This window comes from Oryza glaberrima, chromosome 10 (assembly GCF_000147395.1).
Source record: "Oryza glaberrima chromosome 10, OglaRS2, whole genome shotgun sequence".
NCBI classification, from domain to species: domain Eukaryota; kingdom Viridiplantae; phylum Streptophyta; class Magnoliopsida; order Poales; family Poaceae; genus Oryza; species Oryza glaberrima.
This window is the reverse complement of record NC_068335.1, coordinates 11,421,046-11,440,736: the sequence shown is the minus strand read 5'-3', so window position 1 is coordinate 11,440,736 and position 19,691 is coordinate 11,421,046. Positions and strand designations below refer to the sequence as shown.

At 40.7% G+C, this 19,691-nt stretch overlaps 1 protein-coding gene across 1 annotated transcript; it reads left to right on the top strand.

Moving 5' to 3' along the window:
* Positions 1-1,142: 1,142 nt before the first annotated feature.
* LOC127785835 (uncharacterized) lies at positions 1,143-7,154 on the top strand. The gene is made up of 4 exons (XM_052313210.1): positions 1,143-2,682; positions 3,003-3,508; positions 6,283-6,423; positions 6,680-7,154. The coding sequence occupies exons 1-4, from the start codon at positions 1,999-2,001 to the stop codon at positions 7,152-7,154; spliced, it is 1,806 nt and encodes a 601-aa protein (XP_052169170.1). The 5' UTR covers positions 1,143-1,998.
* Positions 7,155-19,691: the final 12,537 nt, after the last annotated feature.

Here is a 19,691-nt window from a genome sequence, read left to right as displayed (position 1 = left end):
AGCTACCGGGGGTGCCGGAGGGGGCCAGCACCCCCCTATCCCGAATCCCCTGGCTGCTAGTAGTATATTACAGGGTTAGGCAATTAGGCAGCATCCACTGTTAGGGCATTAGCACGTTAGATTATAGGCAGACTCTCCGTACTTAGTCTTATGATTTTCATCTTTTCAAAGTAAAACAGAAAATGCTTTTTATGAGACTATTTGGTAGTTTACATTGAAAGAATTTAGCAACAAGGACTGGTTCCAAACTTTCAATGATATTATGAAAGAACTGAATTCAAGTTTTTTAGGCAAAACATATGATGTCTTGTTATATTGAACATTTGAACCGCTTTTTTTTAAAAAACATAACATATGATGGTTTTATAATCTAGCTACAATGAAGCTATATTTATATACACATTGATTATTGTCGGTAGTGACTATTTGGCTCATTTACTATCCATATTGGTTAATCGGTCTTATGACTTTCTCCCCCACACCCCCCTAACCTCAAATCCTAGCTTCGCCACTGTCCTGGCCCTGTGGCACCTTACCGCCGTTGTGCTCCTCATCACCGCCATCGTGCCCTTGTCCACGCGGGTCATGCCGTCGTCCAGTGACGGAGCCCGCCACCGCCGCCGTCCTTGGAGCATAGGATGAGCCAGCGTCCTCTGCCCACCTGCTCTCCAACAACCCATCATAGCACACCTTTTCTTGGACTTTCAGCTCGTCGTCCGTGAGGCATACCAAGACGGCAAGACCCCGTCCGTCGCAGCCGAGGTGCTGCAGGCTTGGCGCGTCGTTGGCCACTAGAAAATCCTCGGCCGAGTAATATGTGACGGAGGTAACAGTGAATATGGCAAAGCAGCCGTTTGGCATCGGTTGAGAGTGGCTTTTTAACAAATTCAATCCGCGAAGTGATATTTGAGCGAAACCCTCTTTGATAGTGGCAGGATGTCCGATTTCTCCCAGCCGGCAGGGATTTTGCCTTCAGGCACGGTGGCAAAGCGCCAGCGGTGCACGATGGTGTCGTAGCCTTTGTTCCTCCCTTCCTTCTTGTTGGTGGATATAATTATATATGTGTACAAGGACTATAATGTAAAATGTAGTATAAATATAGATAGAATAGAGAAAGGGATGGGTGTAGAACCATCCTGAGAAATTCCCCAACATCTCCCGTCTCCTTCTTTCTTCTCTCCTAGCCTTGGTGCTAATCTCCCCCCAAAATCCTACATTAATCACTAAAATCTTCTACATGGTATCAGAGCGGGTTGATCCTGTGTGATCTTGCCGTGATTTGATTTGATTTCTTACCGCTGCTGGAGCGCCATTATGTTGTTTAGGCCGTGTTCTTCTGCATCTCCTCAGACAGGCGACTTGAAGCAGAGCTGAGCAGCCTTGGGTGCGTGTGTACTGCAGCTCGTGTGCATTTCTATTCCCTTTTGTTGCTGCCTGCTATCTGTGCTCGATCTTGTTTTGTTGTTGATCGCTGCTCACAAGCCCCTTGCTAAAGTGCATTACTGTGCCACCAGCAACTTCGGTGTTTCTGTTGGTTGCCCAAGAAATTGCAATCTCTCTCCCTGTGCTTAATTACTTGGCAGCCAACAGGAGGAATCAACTATGGGTGATAATGCAGAAAAGACAGATTCTAGTATTGGCACATTGTGTGAAATTTTTAACAAGATTTTGGAGCAGCAACAAATTAAGACCAGCCCAGATATATTCAAGTTTACGCTTGAGCCAAATCCTGTGAAGCTAGCTGGACCAGGGAATTATATTAGTTGGGCTCGACATGCAAAATTAATTCTGAGCTCACATGGGTATGATAATTTGCTTGTCCATGATGAGAATGAAAAGGAGAAGGGTGATAATGTTAATAAGCAGACTAATGATAGAGTGCTTGTTTGGCTCATGAGTAGCATGGAGCCCTCAGTTAGAGAGCAAATTGAAACAATGAATACAGTTGCAGAGGTGTGGTCAGCTCTAGAGAACTAATTTGCAGGAAAATCAAGCAAGATGCAAGCTACTCGAATCATGCAAGAGTTGACTAATTTGAAACAGGGCTCAAGATCTGTTAATGAGTATGCAGGAGAGATGAAGAAATTATACAGGGATTTGCACTACTATCATCCTTTTGAACCAGTTGATGGGAAGGATCTTGCTATTCATCATAAATGGTTTGAACCATTTGTAGGCAAGCTTTTTCTAGATGGCTTACACCCAGATTTTGACTTTTGTCGACGACTCATTTTTGCTAAGCCTGAGTGGCCATGTTTGGAGGATATTATCTCTAATGTGATGGAGGAGGAAACAAGGCTAGCAAATTCTAAGGAAGAGGGCAAAAGAAATGACCATGAACATGCTGCTCTATCTATGCAAACTCGTCACATCAGTAATTTTCAAAAAGATCAAGATAGAGAGAAATTATTTTGCGATCATTGCAAGATGAGTGGACATATCAAGGAGAAGTGTTTTAGGCTACATGGTTATCCACATGGGTGGCAAAAGGGAAGGCCACAAACAGGGGGAGTTCAAGGCTCAAAGTGGAATCGTGCTAATCACAGTTCATCTACAGGTGCGGTACCAATGGTAGATGTGCATGCTCTTGAGGAGTTTACATCCAGCTCAAACTCTCTGAAGGCTATGCTTCTTCTCAAGGCTCTTCCAAAGCTAGTTCTGGATTTAACGCTACTACTCAAGGTATAGAAAAACATCAAGCCCATATATCCACAACCCAAAGTAAACCTTGGATTATTGACACTGGAGCTACTAACCACATGACAGGAGCCTTTAATATGTTCACTTCCTATACACCATGCTCAGGTATAGACAAGGTGCGTGTAGCTGATGGATCCACAGTTCCAATCACAGGACGTGGATCCATCCGATGCACCAAGACCTTGTCCTTGTCACCGGTTCTGCATGTTCCAAATTTTCCTGTTAATCTTTTGTCTGTTAGCTCTATTACCAAGTCTCTTAATTGTAGAGCTTGGTTTGATCCTACCTACTGTGCTTTTCAGGAGTTACGGACAGGGAGGCTTCTTGGGACTGGGAGCATGCATGATGGACTCTATTATCTTGATGAAGGAAGTGATGAAGTTGCCCTTGCGACTTGCATGTCACCTACTCAAGAACTAATGTTACATCACCGCAGGCTTGGTCATCTATCTTTTGCTGCTTTATCTCGTATATATCCTACACTTTTTGAATCATGTTCTAAGGATTCTCTTGTATGCGATGCATGTGAGTTGGCTAAGCATACAAGGGGTACCTATCCTAGTAGGGGTTTAAGGAGTAATAAACCTTTTGAGATAATACATTCTGATGTTTGGGGACCTTGTGAGGTTCACTCTATTTCTGGTCATAGATGGTTTGTAACCTTTATCGACTGTTTTAGTCGCTATACTTGGCTTTACTTGCTCAAACATAAAAGTGATGTGTTTTCTGTTTTTAAAGACTTATGTGCTCTTATTCGGAAGCAATTTGGGGAAACTGTTAAAACATTACGTTCTGACAATGGTTCTGAGTATGTTAATCAGGAGTTTGAGGAGTTTCTTGCTTCCAATGGCATTTTACATCAAACTACCTGTGTTAACACTCCAGCACAAAATGGTGTTGCAGAACGTAAGAATAGACATTTGCTTGAGGTCGCTCGTTCGCTTATGTTTACAATGAACATTCCAAAGTTTCTTTGGGGGGAAGCAGTAAAAACTGCAACATATTTGATAAATCGTATGCCACTTCGTGTTCTCAATCATAAGACTCCAGCTCAGTGTCTTCTAAAATCAAATGATTTTGTTGTTCCTCCAAAAGTCTTTGGGTGTGTGTGCTTTGTTCATGATTATAGGAATTCTGTTGGTAAACTTGACCCTCGTGCTATCAAGTGTGTTTTTATGGGGTACTCTCCTACTCAAAAGGGGTATAGATGTTGGTGTCCCTTAGAGCGTCGCTTCTTTGTAAGTATGGATGTCACGTTTCGGGAAAATGAATCTTATTATAGCCCAACCAATGAAACTGGAATTACTCTAGCCCCACCTGAAGAGAAACAAGAGGGGGAGAGTAACAATGGAGGCATCCGTATGGGCTCTATTCTTGTTCCTACTTCAGGTGGCTCCTCTGTGTCTAGTGTTCCTAGTCAGGGGGAGCAAACAAATAATGATTGTGGTGAAAATAACAATAATTCTTGTCATGGAGACATGCAAGATGTGATGGGAAATTCATCATCGCCTTCACAAATTATAGAGTCCCCCATGCATGTTGATCCAGGTACCATCTCCAATACTCTCAGTCATGTAGCTCCTGTTAGCACGAACCAACCATCTATCCCTATACCGCAAGAAAATGATCTACCTATTGCCTTGAGAAAACCAACTAGATCCTCAAACATCCCAACACATCTTAAAGATTATGTTGGTTATAAACATAACATTGCCAACTTCATTTCTTACATACATTGTAGCCCCTCCTTCCAGAGTTTTATTTCCTCTCTCGATTCTATATCCATACCCACTAATTGGAAAATGGCTAAGGAAGATCCTAAGTGGAAGGAAGCAATGCTTGAGGAGATGAGAGCCTTGGAGAAGAACAAGACTTGGGAGCTTGTGGATCTACCACCAGGTAAGCAACCTGTAGGTTGTAAGTGGGTTTTCACAATTAAACATACTCCTGACGGTAAGGTGGATAGATATAAAGCACGCCTTGTGGCAAAAGGATATACTCAAACCTATGGAATTGATTATGAGGAGACATTTGCCCCAGTGGCAAAGATGAATTCTATAAGGACACTTATATCTTGTGCCGTGAATCTAGATTGGGAAATATATAAGATGGATGTGAAAAATGCTTTCCTTCATGGTGATCTCCAAGAGGAGGTTTATATGGAAATCCCTCCAGGCTTTGAGACAAATCAGACTATTGGGAAGGTACTCCGCCTACATCGTTCCTTGTATGGATTAAAGCAATCACCTCGGGCTTGGTTTGATAGGTTTCGACAGGCCATGCTTAAAATGGGCTATAGTCAAAGCAATGCAGACCACACGTTGTTCTTTAAGCGTGGCATGAATAAAATCTCTATTCTCATAGTATATATGGATGACATCGTGATCACTGGAGATGATATCGAAGAAATCACTCGCCTGAAGAGTCATCTTGCGAAAGAATTTGAAGTTAAAGATCTTGGGCGATTGAGATATTTTCTTGGCATTGAAGTATCTAGAGGACCTAAAGGTATATTTCTGTCCCAAAGGAAATATGTCCTTGACTTGCTTCATGAAGCGGGTATGCTTGGTTGCCGTCCTGCAGCTACACCAATTGAGCAAAACCATCGTTTAGTCGGTAACACAGGAAGGCCTGTTGATCGTGAATGCTATCAAAGATTGGTTGGTAAGCTCATATACCTATCTCATACTAGACCAGACATTGCATTTGCTGTGAGCGTAGTTAGTCAGTTCATGCACGATCCAAGATCATCGCATATGGATGCTGTGACTAGGATCCTACGCTACTTAAAGGGATGTCCTGGGAGAGGTCTTTTATATACTCCTAATGGAAGTCTTCAAGTTGAGTGCTATACTGATGCTGACTGGGCTGGCTCATTAGATGATAGACGATTAACATCTGGGTATTGCACATTTGTTGGAGGTAATCTAGTCTCATGGCGTAGCAAGAAGCAAACAGTTGTTGCAAGATCCACTTGCGAAGCTGAATTTCGAGCCATGGCACATGGTGTATGTGAAGTATTGTGGTTGCAGATTCTTCTTGCTGAGTTGGGGCTCTTTAAGAATACTCCTTTGATGTTATATTGTGACAATAAAGCAGCTGCATAGACATTGCAAATAATCCCGTGCAACATGATCGGACTAAGCATGTAGAGATTGATCGTCACTTTATCAAAGAGAAGTTGGATAGAGGGATAATATGCATGCCACATGTGAGCTCAACAAGTCAAGTTGCTGATATTCTTACAAAAGGGTTACCTGAGAGATCTTTCTCAGTTTTTTGTAGCAAGATGGGTCTTTACAATGTATATGCCCCATCTTGAGGGGGAGTGTTGGTGGATATAATTATATATGTGTACAAGGATTATAATGTAAAATGTAGTATAATATAGATAGAATAGAGAAAGGGATGGGTGTAGAACCATCCTGAGAAATTCCCCAACATCTCCCATCTCCTTCTTTCTTCTCTCCTAGCCTTGGTGCTAATCTCCCCCCAAAATCCTACATTAATCACTAAAATCTTCTACACTTCTCCCACATGGCCTAGTGCTCCAGGACGAACTTGCTCTTGCCTTTGCAGCAGTTTGCACTCCTGCGGCATGTACAGCGCCACCGCCGCGCGCGTCTGCTTGCATGGGCCATGGAGCCATGGATATATATTCGACGTGGTGGACGTGGACGTGTCGGTGTTGAGGCTGGCCATCGGCTCCCGAGCTGCGTGCATGTGCGTGCGATCTCGTGAGGATGCGGCGCGCCCGACGAGCGTACGTACGTTCGAGCCCGACGGCGACCGAATCGGAGAGAAGAATTAGTTCCTTCCTGGCTTCCGATTCCGATTCGGATCCCAACTCCGATCCCGCCGCGCCACCACCACGCACGCCCATATAACTCGGCCACCTCCCTCCAGGCCAGCCGCCTCGTTCCATCCATCCATCCATCCATCCCCTGATCTAAGCTTGTAATTGCATGCCTCCGTCCAGCGCCATGAATTCTAGGCCCTCCTCATCTACGGAGTACTACGAGTGTCGTCTTTGTCAAGGCAAGAAGAACAATGTCTTCGAGGAGAATCACGCCATGCTTGCCAACAAGGTAGAAGCTGGTGGCGCCTACCGCCACACCCCGAACGCATGGCGCTTCGCCTACCAGCCACCGTCCCTGCAGGTTACCGGCGACCAGCCAGCCACTAGCACTGCACCGCAACCGGAGAAACAAATAACCATCAAGGACGACAACGACGACGACCACCGCATCAACAACGTAAACATCGCCCTCAACTCCTACAACTACAACATGGCCAATGAGAGTATCTTCAACAGTGGCCTCCTGCACCCTAACACTCAAGACTACATTTCGGGTTGCAAGGACCTTTGGTATGGTCCATATGAAGACGATGAGAAGAAGGATTGGCTTTCATCATTTGAGCTATTGGTTGATGAGCTGTGTAAAAATAAATGATTCAACTAAGTAGAAGCTAACTAGTTCAAAGTGTAGCACTTCCCTAGATTGTGATGTAAGTATGTATCCCTCCGTATTTTAATGTATGACGCCGTTGACTTTTCGACCAACGTTTGACCATTCGTTTTATTCAAAAAATTTTGCAAATATGAAAATATTTATGTCCTGCTTAAAGAACATTCGATGATGAATCAAGTCACAATAAAATAAATAATAATTACATAAATTTTTTAAATAAGACGAATGGTCAAACGTTGGATAAAAAGTCAACGGCGTCATACATTAAAATATGGAGGTAGTAACTTATTAATTTCATGTTGTGGTGTGTTTTTTGTGTGTTGTTTATCTTGAGAGATTCTTTTTTATCCTCATGGAGATGTGTTGTTTATCTTGAGATATTCTTTTTTACCCTCATGCCATGAGGGTAAAAAAGAATATATCAAGATACCATGAGTTATCAAACTTCATACTTTTTAGAGTAAGATTATTTTTTTGTATTATTCTACCATGGAGATAACGAATGTCATGAGCTTGCAGCAGTTTAAAACACCTTGTCATTGGCCATGTTGTAGTTTCAAATTTCGTGAGCTATAGTTTTCCTTCTCGCCGATGAAAACACGACGAAGTTGTCCTCGTACGTGATTCTGTAGATCCAGCGTAGGTGGTTGCCATTTGGTTATGTATTTGGAATGGATGATGTTCTGGATGATTAGTCTGTTTTATGCAATATTCATGAAAATTAAAAGACATGTCGATTCGGATATTCCGATTCTTTTCTTATATATATGGAAAGTTTATACACCAAAGAAATATATATTCAATTTCTATTTGAATTCAGATCAGTGGATTCAACGTTTTATTTATAAGGATGTTTCTATATTAAAATTGCCGGTTTTTAAGGCCCTATAGGTGCCGGTTTCAAGCCCGACACCCTTTGGTCGGCACCTATTATCAAAGTCATTGGTTGCACCTATAATATACACCAAGAACTGACACCTATATGGCACTATAGGTGCCGGTTGTGCACCTAGAACCGACACCTATATTGTTATAACCGGCACCTATAATATTATAGGTGCCGGTTCTATGTCAAGAACCGACACCTATATAGCACTGTAGGTGTTGGCTCGGTTAAATAATCGCCACCTTTCATATAGGTGCCGGCCAGTTTTTTTGCACGGCACCACCTATGCTATTTTCGGACCGTTGGCGGGAGTATTTTTAGTGCCGGTTTTTATGAAAAACCAGCATCAATGACCATCCCAACTAAAACTGACACCAATTAACCGTTATAGGTGCCGGTTTTTAGCTAACTAGCACCTTTGTGGCCGACACCTATGGGTGTTTTTGTAATAGTGTAAAGCTCTTGTGCATTTTTTTGCAGGACTTCTCTTCTCCCATACATGCACCCATTGGATCTAAGCTAAGGAGTAAGTTCAGTTTATATAGGTCCCTTAATTTAACATTTTTGAAATTCGTCCCTAAACCGAAACACCAAGTATATATAGCCCATCCCCTAACTCATGATACCGTGTCAACTTTGGTCCCTTGCTAGTATAGTGGCCGGGTTTCGCTAACGTTGCGAGTGGGACCCATGTGGGTCCCACATGTCGGCGGCCAACTCTTCTCCCTCCTATCTTCCTCTCCCTCTTCTCTCAGACCCCCCACATGGAAAGGCACGGAGAGGGCGGTGGCCGCTGCCGGGAGGCTGCACTACCTACATAGTATGGTGATGACCGTCGGAGAGGAGTTGCTCAGCCAGCTTGGGTGATAGGGTAGGCAATGGGGTGGAGCAGTGGATGGGGCTGCCGATGGTTGGAGTACATCGACGAGGGTTCCATCGGTGCTAGAGTACATTGACATGGGTGTTGTCGGTGGTCGGAGTAGGTCAACGAGGGTGTCATCAGTGGTTGGAGTAGGTCAACAAGGGTGCCGCCGGCTGTCAGATCCTCTCTCTAGGGCACAAACATCGACGACGAAGGAGCGCGATATCAAAATTGCAGTGTTAGATCTAGAGGCAATAGAGGTGGGGACTGGCACGAGAGTAGGTCGCTGTGGACCCCCCCTCCGTCGCCCCAAGCTGGCCGCGTGACTCCAGTCTAACTGCCATCACCACGTCACAGCCTCTCACCGGCGGCCGCTGTCCCTCTCCGCCCTCCCACCACGCCTCTTGACGCCGCTCGCTGCGAGCCGCCTTGAAGGAGATAGGAAGAGCGGAAAAGAGGTGGAGAGAGAAGGAAGTAAAAATTTGGTCACTAACATGTGGGGCATGTGTGGGTCCCATGTTGACTCAACTCGTCATGTCAACTGAAAGTTGTCTAAAACTTGGCATAATATTGTTTGATACCTTGAGTAGCACGGTATTGTAAGTTGAGGGATGGATTATACCTGATATTTCGGTTTACGGACAAACTTTAGACTCGACAGTAAATTCCCCACGGGAACAAATCGACCATTCCCATCGCTGCTCGCGGATTCCTAGTTGGCGCGTGCGCGCCGGCAACGCGCACGCGGCCCAACCCTCGTGCGATAGCCCACGATTAACACCGTAATTTTAGCACCATAACTAGTTTTGATTTCTCGGTAATTTGCCGTATCCTAATTTTTTTAAGTAACAGATTGAAAATAGATCTACACGTGAAGTCAAATTTTGAAAACTTTCAATCTAGATTTAAAAACTTTTCAACTCAAAATTTGAATTTTTGAAGTCAAAATTTAAAAACTTTCAACTTCTCATCTCAAATTTGAAAAAATTTCAACTAGGGTTTGAAAGCTTTCAACTCAAGATTTGAAAACTTTCAACTTGAGATTTGGAAACATTCAACTCAAGATTTTGAAAAGTTTCAACTGGGATTTTAAAACTTTCAACTTGGATTTGAAAACTTTCAACTTGAGAGCAACTCGAGATTTTGAAAACTTTCAACTTGGATTTGAAAACTTTCAACTCGGGATTGAAAACTTTCAACTCGAGATTTAAATATTTTCAACTCGAGATTTAAAAACTTTCAACAAAAAAATTGAAAACACTTGCTGCTGGAAGATTAAAAAGTAATCAGGAAAAAAACGCAAAAAAAAAAGGAAAGCGAAAAAAATCACGGAAAAAAGAAAACGAAAAAAAAGAAAATGGCGGTAGGTTAGCGAAAAAAAATCGCGTGCGCGCCGCGTGGGCCGTGTGGGCCAGGAGTGCGCGCGCGAGAATTAGGATTCTCGTGTGTTCTTACCCCAAGTTTCCCAACAAGCTTTTCAAACTACTAATGGTGTGTTTTTTGAAAAAAGTTTCTATATGAAAGTTGCTTAACAAAATCATATTGATCCATTTTTGAAAAAAAATCAACTAATACTTAATTAATCACGCGCTAATGGACTGTTCCGTTTTTCGTGCGCACTGTTCCGGTAGGGAACACCCTGCAGAGAACACACCCGTAGAACAAGTATAATAGAGGGCTATAAGAAGGCTGAATGCTGATGTGGATCAGAGAGGAGAGGAGAGAGATGAGAAGCGGGCTATAAGCTTACAGCCGGCTTAGGCACAAGAATCAAGAAAATATGTGAGACAGACATGTGGACCATATATTTATAATGAAGAGCTAACCACTATACGAGTGAGCTGAGAGATAGTCTATAAAGATCTATACAGTAAGCAGCTGACTGTATTATTAGCCTTGCTCTTAGGCTGTGTTTGTAAGAGCAAGTTCCCAACGCTCCCTTCTTGTTTTTCACGCGCACACTTTTCAAACGGCTAAACGGTGCGTTTTTTTGAAAAAAGTTTCTATACGAAAGTTTAAAAAATCATATTGATCCATTTTTGAAAAAAAATAGCTAATACTTAATTAATTACACGCTAATGGACTCTTCCGTTTTCCGTGTACACTTTGCATGTTCCAATCCTCCCCTAGAGAACACAGCCTTAGCGTGACTGCATTATTCAGAGTTGTTATATTATGAGTTTTATAAAGACTAGGAAGTAGCCCGTGTATTTGCGCGGATATGTATCGTAAGTTGTGTTTGAGAAACTAATAAGGAATGAATATGAAACTGATAACACTTGCTAAGCTTCAAAAGTACTACTCCACAAATTTTCTTCGTCAACGTTGCTTGGTAATTTTTTTTCAAGCCATTTTTTAACTTCAAACTATATAATATTGAATTCATTCCTATAAGAAATTAATTGTAATCTTTTTCATTATGTACAAAGAGGGTTAACTTAGTTTTTTTTAAAAGACATGTCTAACTCTAAATTCAAAATAAGGTTTTTTTTCCATTTTAAGTTGATAAAATATTATTATTGATAATAAATATTTTTTATTTGTACCATTAAGCTACTTCTCCTTCTAGTTGGTTAATGATGTCTATTACATATGAGTAAATAAAGACAATAGATATATAAATCCTAGAGATTGTTTCTTTAAAATACCTAGTCAAGATGAGTCCTAAAATTTGAATTTAACATTAACAAATATAACTTTTAAACCAACTACACACTGCTACCTTAGTGTAGCTTATATATCACAAATACTATGTGAAGAAACTCATAACTGCTATAGTCCTACCTTTCTTCTCCAACGTGAGCCCCTTTGTATTTGACCATGGTTTAGTTTCCCTGCTTGCTTGCTTCTGCGGTTGTTATTAGCAACTTGTCTACCGTGCTTTTCATTTGTTTCATCTTATTTCTCCTGTTACCTCACCCTCACACATAGTCTCGCCCTTAGACACTATAATAGTCTTATGCGACAAACTTTCACATTTTGAATAATGTAATTCATGAATTTCTATGTTCATCTAAAGTGTAAAATGATCATCTTTATAGAAATTAAACGGTCAACTAACGGTCAACTGACGGGAGGGGTATGAAAGGGATCAAAATTAAATTTTGGGATATACAAAGAAGTAAGCAAATTAAATTTAGGGGCATAGAAAGGATTAGCTAAAATTTCAGGATTATAGAAGGGATTTTCTAGGAAATCAAAGAGCAATTGCTCACAGGCGAGAGAAGATTATATATATTTAAGGTCAGCGAAGCTAACCAAGCAGGTCTCCTTCCAACCAAAGATTAATCAATTTGAAAAGCGCATACAAGCTAGGTGCTAATGCTGGTGTTTGAGTCTCGTGAAAAATATGAGTAGAGATGAGATTTCCCCAACAATGCAACCAGCCATGTCAGCTATGGTGACAAGGAAATAGATTTACTGTTAGAGAAAAAGAGGAACTCTAGGTGATTTTGTGAACAACGTACACTACTACGAAAAGCATTTTTCCGTACGGTCAAAATGATTTTCCTATGCGGAGGATTTGCCCGTCTATACCCAAGCGTATGGAAAAATCAATATTTTTGCGTGTGGCCGTCCCAACCGCACGGGATAATCATTTTCCCGTGCGTTCGGGTTAAGTGGACCGCACGGGATAATCGATTATCCTGTACGGTCAAATTATACCGCCCACACGGAAAAAAAAACAAAAATACAAAAAAAAATACGAAAATCGCCGCCCGCCCGCACGCAACCGGCCGCTGCGGCGAGTCTTTCCTCGCCACCGGCAGGTCGGCGGCTAGGCCATCGCCGCCGTGGTGCGCGACGTCGTCGATGACCTGCAGCTAGTCCTGCCCCACGCGCGCCGCAGCCACGCATTCCCGCTCCAGCCGCTAGTCGCTGCTGCAACTGCCGTCTCCTCCTCCTCCTCCTCCTCCTCCCTCACGTCCGGTGCGACGTCAACTTCGGGCATGAGCAACATCGTGGACACCGCCGCTACCACGGGGTGACCGTTCGCCGCCATCGCCGCCAACATCTTCCCTGCAACCGCCGCCAACTCAGCCTACAGTCGCGCCAGCCGCCACCGCCGCCATATCCGGGCGGGGGACGGCTGCCGCCGCCGGATCCGGGAGGGGGACAGCCACCCCTCGCCGTCGCCACGCCCGGTCGCCTGGTCGCCGCATCGTTCCGCCCACCCGGTTGCTGCTTTGCCGCTCGCCGCCACGCCCGCTCGCCGCCTCGCCTCGTCGCCAGCCGGCTGCGCGCCTCCTGAGGAGAGGAGAGGAGAAGAGAAAATGAGAGAGAGAGAGGAGTGAAAGTGAGACATAGAGAGGAGGAAAGTGAGAGAGAGAGCAGTGAAAATAAAAAGGAAGGGAGAGAAGGTGTGAAAATTTTGAAATGAGTCAAAGGGAGATGTGTGAAAATTTTAAAGTGAGTAAGAGGGAGAGGAGGTGTGAAAATTTTGAAGTGAGTAACAAGGAGATGTATTTTCGCGTGCGTTCTACTTAATATGCCTGCACGCAAAAATCGATTTTTCCGTTTGGTGCTCTTAAGTCGACCGCACGGGATAATGAGGATTATCCCATGCGGTCGGATTAAGACGCCCGCACGGGAAAATGTGTTTTCTCGTGCGAGGGACAACCCGGTGCCGATCCCCCTATTTTTTCGTGCGGTTCCACTTATGGACTACATAGAAAAAGTGGGCGGCGTCCAGAAAAATATATCATGTAGTAGTGGTAATTAATCCAACCGTTGCGCTGCTATGGACGTATACGATTGAACAAAGACAAACTTTGACGTTGTATCTCTGGTTTGTTTTAGATTTAATCAAAATCTAAACCTATCTTACTATCTTACTATATAAAGTTATAACCCACTAATTCTAAAACACAACATATATATAAACATGCCACTTATCATCCACTAGCAATAATTACATATAAACTTATACAAGCATGCAACATCATCTATAATTCATTGAATTCTACAAATCAATATCCAATCATCTTCCTTCACATTCTTTTTCACAATATTTTTAACATATATATCCATCATTTTTATAATACTTAACATATATTCATCTATATAATCAAAGTGCGGGACATCATATTTCATCTACAATTTCATACAAAGTCTACTAAATTATTTCTCTCTTAACATAGTTTGACAAATCAGTTTTATTTGTTGTTAATAACTAATATACTTTTTTACTTTTAGCTTGATTATTAAAAAAATAGAAGTTACTTAGTAATTTCCGCAATAAAGCGCTGGGAATCACCTACTAGTTTATAATATTGGACCCACCGAATTAAGTAAAAATCAAGGGATAGATTTTATTCGCGCCACATGACAACTTGAGAGAATTTTTTAGGAAGCCACATGGCAGCTTGAGAGCGTTTTAAGGAAGCTTAGTGAACTTTTAGTATATAATAGATAGATAGATTATTGTCATCCTTATAAAAATTCTAAAATAATATATGTTTTGTTTAATTTCGGCAAATAGCTCATACTTATGTGTCATTTTTTGTTCTTAAAAAGTTATATTTATTTTTTTCTTTCAAACTATAAATATCATACCTTCTGTACTTTCTTATTATATTTCTTATTTTATAAGATGTTTGTTAAGTACTTTTTTAATTAGTCAATGTATATTATTTATGTCATGTTTACCATACACAAAAGTTAAGAACTTTTTTCATGGAGTTAGTTTATATCCCATTGAATTTCTACCGATACTTAGAAGGACCACTTGATGGGTTATTAATTTCTAAATTAATATGTAATAATATATTTCTTTAACTGAAAAAACACAAAATTCCCTTGGCTAGCTCTCATGAGTATAACCTCAGGATTGGATCGATTGGCGGCACCTTACGTATTCCTATTGGACCTACTGGCATTCTTCCACAATTCATATTCTCCTTTAGAATACAACAATTTTGCATAATATAAAATAATTGGTGAAGGCCATTTAGTTTTCTATTTAACCTATGACATATCGATATTTTCTTATTATCCCTAAGGATCAGAATTCATAATATTTTGATATGAAACATATTCTAATTTTTTTTCATATGAAAGAACTAGTATAATTTTCTATAGATTAATAAGTGGTGTATAGAAGGTAGAGAATCTAATTTCTTTTCAAATATATTCAGTATTGGACTCATTTTGTTTCTTGCATTCTCTCAAACATGGAGAAGTGGATAAAAGTTCTCACTATATGTTTGTGATTTATTAGATGTGATCATTCCAAGTTATTAGTAATTTTCTAGACATATTCTCAAGCAATTCAAAAGGAAGCAGAAGGGCTATTTATTTTTTTTTCGTTTTGATATTCTTTTGTTGACTTTAGTTGGGAACTTGATGGGAATTTGTTGTTATTGTTAAAGTGTTGCAAATGAAATAGTGCAAAAGGGAAAAGAGTATTTGGAATATGCAACATGGAATCTTCCAGAAATGCACGCTCTCAAAGATTTTTATTCCTTTTGTTTTCACATGACTCTAATTTTCTAGCAATTTAGAAGTGTCCATGGTAACTTAGACTTCGGATTCGACAGAGATATATATAAGGATAAGCACCGACGAGTTTGCAACAACCTACCACCACTACAACTTCCGTGTCCTCTCCCCGACCACGCTAGTCGCTGAGATCTTCTTCACGGAGGTCGATGCCGGCATCCAGGACGAGCGTGGCTTGCGCGTGTGCTGCCCCATCTTACTTGATAACGATGAGTTTGGCATTTGCCATGGTTAATTATGCGCTTTTGTACCCTAACACTAAAGATTACGTTGCGGGTTACAAGAACATTTGGACTCCCTTGAATGGGGTATTGTATTGTCCATATGGAGATGAGGGGGATGATTTCGACTGATCGATGAATTTCAGTTCCTCGGTTTGTATTAATTATTATTCAAGAGTATGCCTAGCTTTGAATGGGGCTGGGTGTAGCATTTCTATGTAATTTGCAAGTTAATTTGCCACTGTAGCGTTGTAGTGTGTTTGACGTGTTTTGTTTTATCTTTAAAGAGGTTATTCATGTCTTGGTTGGGATTTGTGAGATAATTGATTGATTATTCGAGAAACGCCCACGTATCTTCTGGCTAGCTCCACAAGGCGGTGAGAACGACCTGGTTTCAAGGCCCCACCCTTCTAATTATTTGATATTAGATTCTTTCCTAATATTCGCATATTTAAAATAAAATAGATTAGACCATCCACCATTCTAATTATTTGATATTAGATTCTTCTCTAATATTTGCATATTTTTTTATTGATTATTCTCCTCTAAAAAGAAAATAAAATAGATTAGACCGTACAAACTTTTTGTTAAGTTGCTGAACAAGGACAAGAATTTCTGAATACACAAATACCACCTTGAAGGAAAAAAAAATACTGTATATAGCAATATGAAAACAAACATGGCCAACTTGGCACAAAGCCGAATTCTACTTTGTTAGAAAAAAATAAAAAAAAAAGAGACGACTCGACTGGGATCAAACCAAGAACCTCTGGTTCCGTAGACCAGCGCCTTGTCCATTGGGCCATGGAGTCATGTTTTGCTCTAAGAATTTCCAAATTTGTATAAAATGTGAGGCATAATTTACTTCCATTTCGTTTTTTTTTTCGCGAAGAAGACGCAACTTACTTGGATAGCAACTTATCCTCCCATATAACACACAGATAGCAAGTTGCTCGACCATAAAAAAAAGAAAAAAAAAAGAACCATGCACAGGTCACCGTAGTTAAAGTTCAAGTTATAAACTAGTTACAGTGCTCTTACACTATATTTACACCAATTATATAGTAGTTATAGATCACTTACAATGTAGTTAATACTAGTTATAAGCTGTGAGGTTCCCAACCTCACTCCCTCGTTTTACATGCACGCTTTTTAAACTACTAAACAATGTGTTTTTTTTAAAAAAAATTCTATTGAAAAATTGCTTAAAAAATCATAATTCATTTTTCAAGTTAGTTTTAGTTAATACTTAATTAATTATGCGATAATAAGCTATTCCGTTTTCCGTGCCAGAGGGATAGACTTTCAATCGGCACAAATGAACACAGCTATAGGATAGTTGCGGGGCACTTGTAGGCTGTGTTCGCAGGAGGCAGATCCCAACCCAAACACCGCGCACGGAAAACGGAACGATCCATTAGCACGTGATTAATTATGTATTTGCTATTTTTTTAAAAAAAATAGATTAATTTGATTTTTTTAAGCAACTTTCGTATCGAAACTTTTTGTAAAAAACACACCGTTTAAACAGTTTAAAAAGTGTGCGCGCGAAAAACGAGGGAGAGGGGTTCGAAAAGTGGACATCCGAACACAGCCGTAGTGCAGTTACAGACCAATTACACAACAGTTACATACCACTTTTTTATGTAGTTACATATCATTTAAATGGTAGTTACAGACCACTTACAGTGTAGTTGCACGGTTCACGGTTGGAATTAGAATTGCAGTAGTCAACACCAGATTCATCAGATGACGAAATCTTATTTGGAGTGTGAGGCATTTTTGCTTTGCAAAAAGCTGGCATCTGACATATAAAAGACATACTAAAGCTATCTGAAATTTCTAAATGGTTGCTTGAACGAGAAGGCGGGAGCTATATATCAGTATATCACCATAACATATATGCAATGCACATATTGTGAAGCGGGTTCGCAAAAAACGAAAGATCAGCAGGAGCCACAAATCTGTCGCAAGACGAATAGCAATTCCGTTAATCCTATGGGACTATAAATAACCAAAAAATAGGACATGGCCTCTTTGATATATAGTTCCATACAAAAAGAAAAGAAATTTACAAATAGGTCATACTTCTTGCTATTTTTCTATGAAAGTGAAGCATATTAATACATTTATAGTTTCCTTCTTTTTTTCCTATGAATTAAAGAGACTTGTAAGAAACATTTCATATGAATTTGAATCCTATGAAACCTTTTGCCAATCCTTTGAATCAAAGGGGCCCGTAAAGTTACGGACTTTTGCAAAGTGAGCATGCGATGAAACCTACCAACCAGTATTAGTTTGCCTTATCATATACATGCATATTGCCAGCTTAACAAATACTAGTAATTTGTGTACGTGCAATGCACGTTTCCCACATTAGCTACAGTAATCGTATAAAAAGGACTCGACGTCTTCACCAACAATACTTCAAACATACTCGTCATGGCCATCAATTGAAAATAGCATTTACATGATCACCAATGAGGTGTATACAACTAGCTCCTTCCATGTGTCCAGTAGAAGTTCATGTGCTCTGCAAAACACGAAGTTTAAATCTATTTCACTTGCACGAAATGGTCATCACATATAATTCCAAAACAAAAATCATCCATAGTTGCCTTAGTGGAAGTAAAATGTAGATAGCAAGCGTAGATATTCAAGAAACACTAACATTTGTTAAAACACCTCTATATTTTCCTTGGCCACAATATTAATCTAAAGAGGACATATTGCTAAACTATTGTCACGCCCGGAGTTTTCCCTTTCCTTAGATTCTAAATCACTAATAAATGGCCTCAAGAATTTGCTTTGGTTAACCAGGAGAAAACCCTAGCTAATAATACATTTAATAATTGGAATTGTCAGGGATAATTTTTTTTTCGAATTCTCTTTGCTCCGAAAATCACTAACAGGACTTAGGTCACCGGAGATTAAATATCAGATCACCGGAGGCAATGTTGCTAAGTTAAAAGTGTCAAGCTAATAGTTTTCTTCCTTTGCCTTTGGTCATGAATTGTGCCCAATTCACTCCCCTCTCAGTCCACGATTTTGTTTTGCATGACGAACTGTATCCATGTCAGTTCGCAGGACCGTTTCCGTTCTTTTCCTGAAACGGCACTGCATTGTTTTTCCTTTTTGGGAAAGTCCTAGTCTCCCATCAGTGGCCTACCTCTATAGACCCATGGCATATAACACCATTTAATGGTATCTAATAATAAAAGCACAGCACTTACATTACTAAATACTACTCTACATCTTTGCAAATGACACAGAGCAATCATATAAATGAACATTAAACCAACACCGTTGCATATTTCAAGTAAGCTAGCTACATAATTATTACAAGATAAATATGAACTAATTAACGTCGGCAGCTGAATAATAATATGAGTGAAGTATAAGACCGAAACTATATAAAGAAGAATATTTCATTAATGAGTGTCTTACAAAAGAAGGAAAAGCTACTAGAGACATACCCAAAATCTCCTAAAGACTTGAAGAACTAAAGAAACTATTCTATCCTACTCCACTAGCACTAGAACAATGTAAATAAACTAGAGAGCTTCTTGGATTTGATCCTTCTTGGTGCACTTTGGAATGGAGAGAGTGAGGTCCTTAAATAGGCTGCCAATGATGGTTGTGGCGATAGAAAATTGTCGGAAATAGATTATTCTTAAACAAATATGCATGCAAGCATTCCTAATTCTCCTTTATTCTGGGTATATTGACAGTCAAAATTTGTCTATAACGACCGTCAACAGCGCCTCAGATTGATGGGCGCACGACAAAGTGGGGGTGCGGGAGAGGCGTCTCGCCTCGCCTATGGACGCACTCATGCTGGAGCCATACGACGCAAGGGATCGAGGCAACAACATGTCAATTGGCTATTGGTGCAAAGTAGGAGGATGCAGATAAGTTCTGAGGCTAGGAGACGGCGCGGGACGCGTGGCTGTTCCCGGTTGGGCAGCACAACATGGACAAGGGATTGCGCCTAGGATCTTCTGTGACGGCGTGTGGCGGTGCTCAGGAATCAGTGTGGCTATTGATGT

Excerpts from the sequence above, each read along its gene's own strand:
- LOC127785835 (XM_052313210.1), top strand. The coding sequence starts at position 1,999 with ATGCAAGCTACTCGAATCATGCAAGAGTTGACTAATTTGAAACAGGGC. Across the intron at positions 3,509-6,282 it reads CGTTCTGACAATGGTTCTGA|TTTGCACTCCTGCGGCATGT; the intron begins GTATGTTAATCA and ends CCTTTGCAGCAG. Across the intron at positions 6,424-6,679 it reads GGCTCCCGAGCTGCGTGCAT|CGCCATGAATTCTAGGCCCT; the intron begins GTGCGTGCGATC and ends GCCTCCGTCCAG.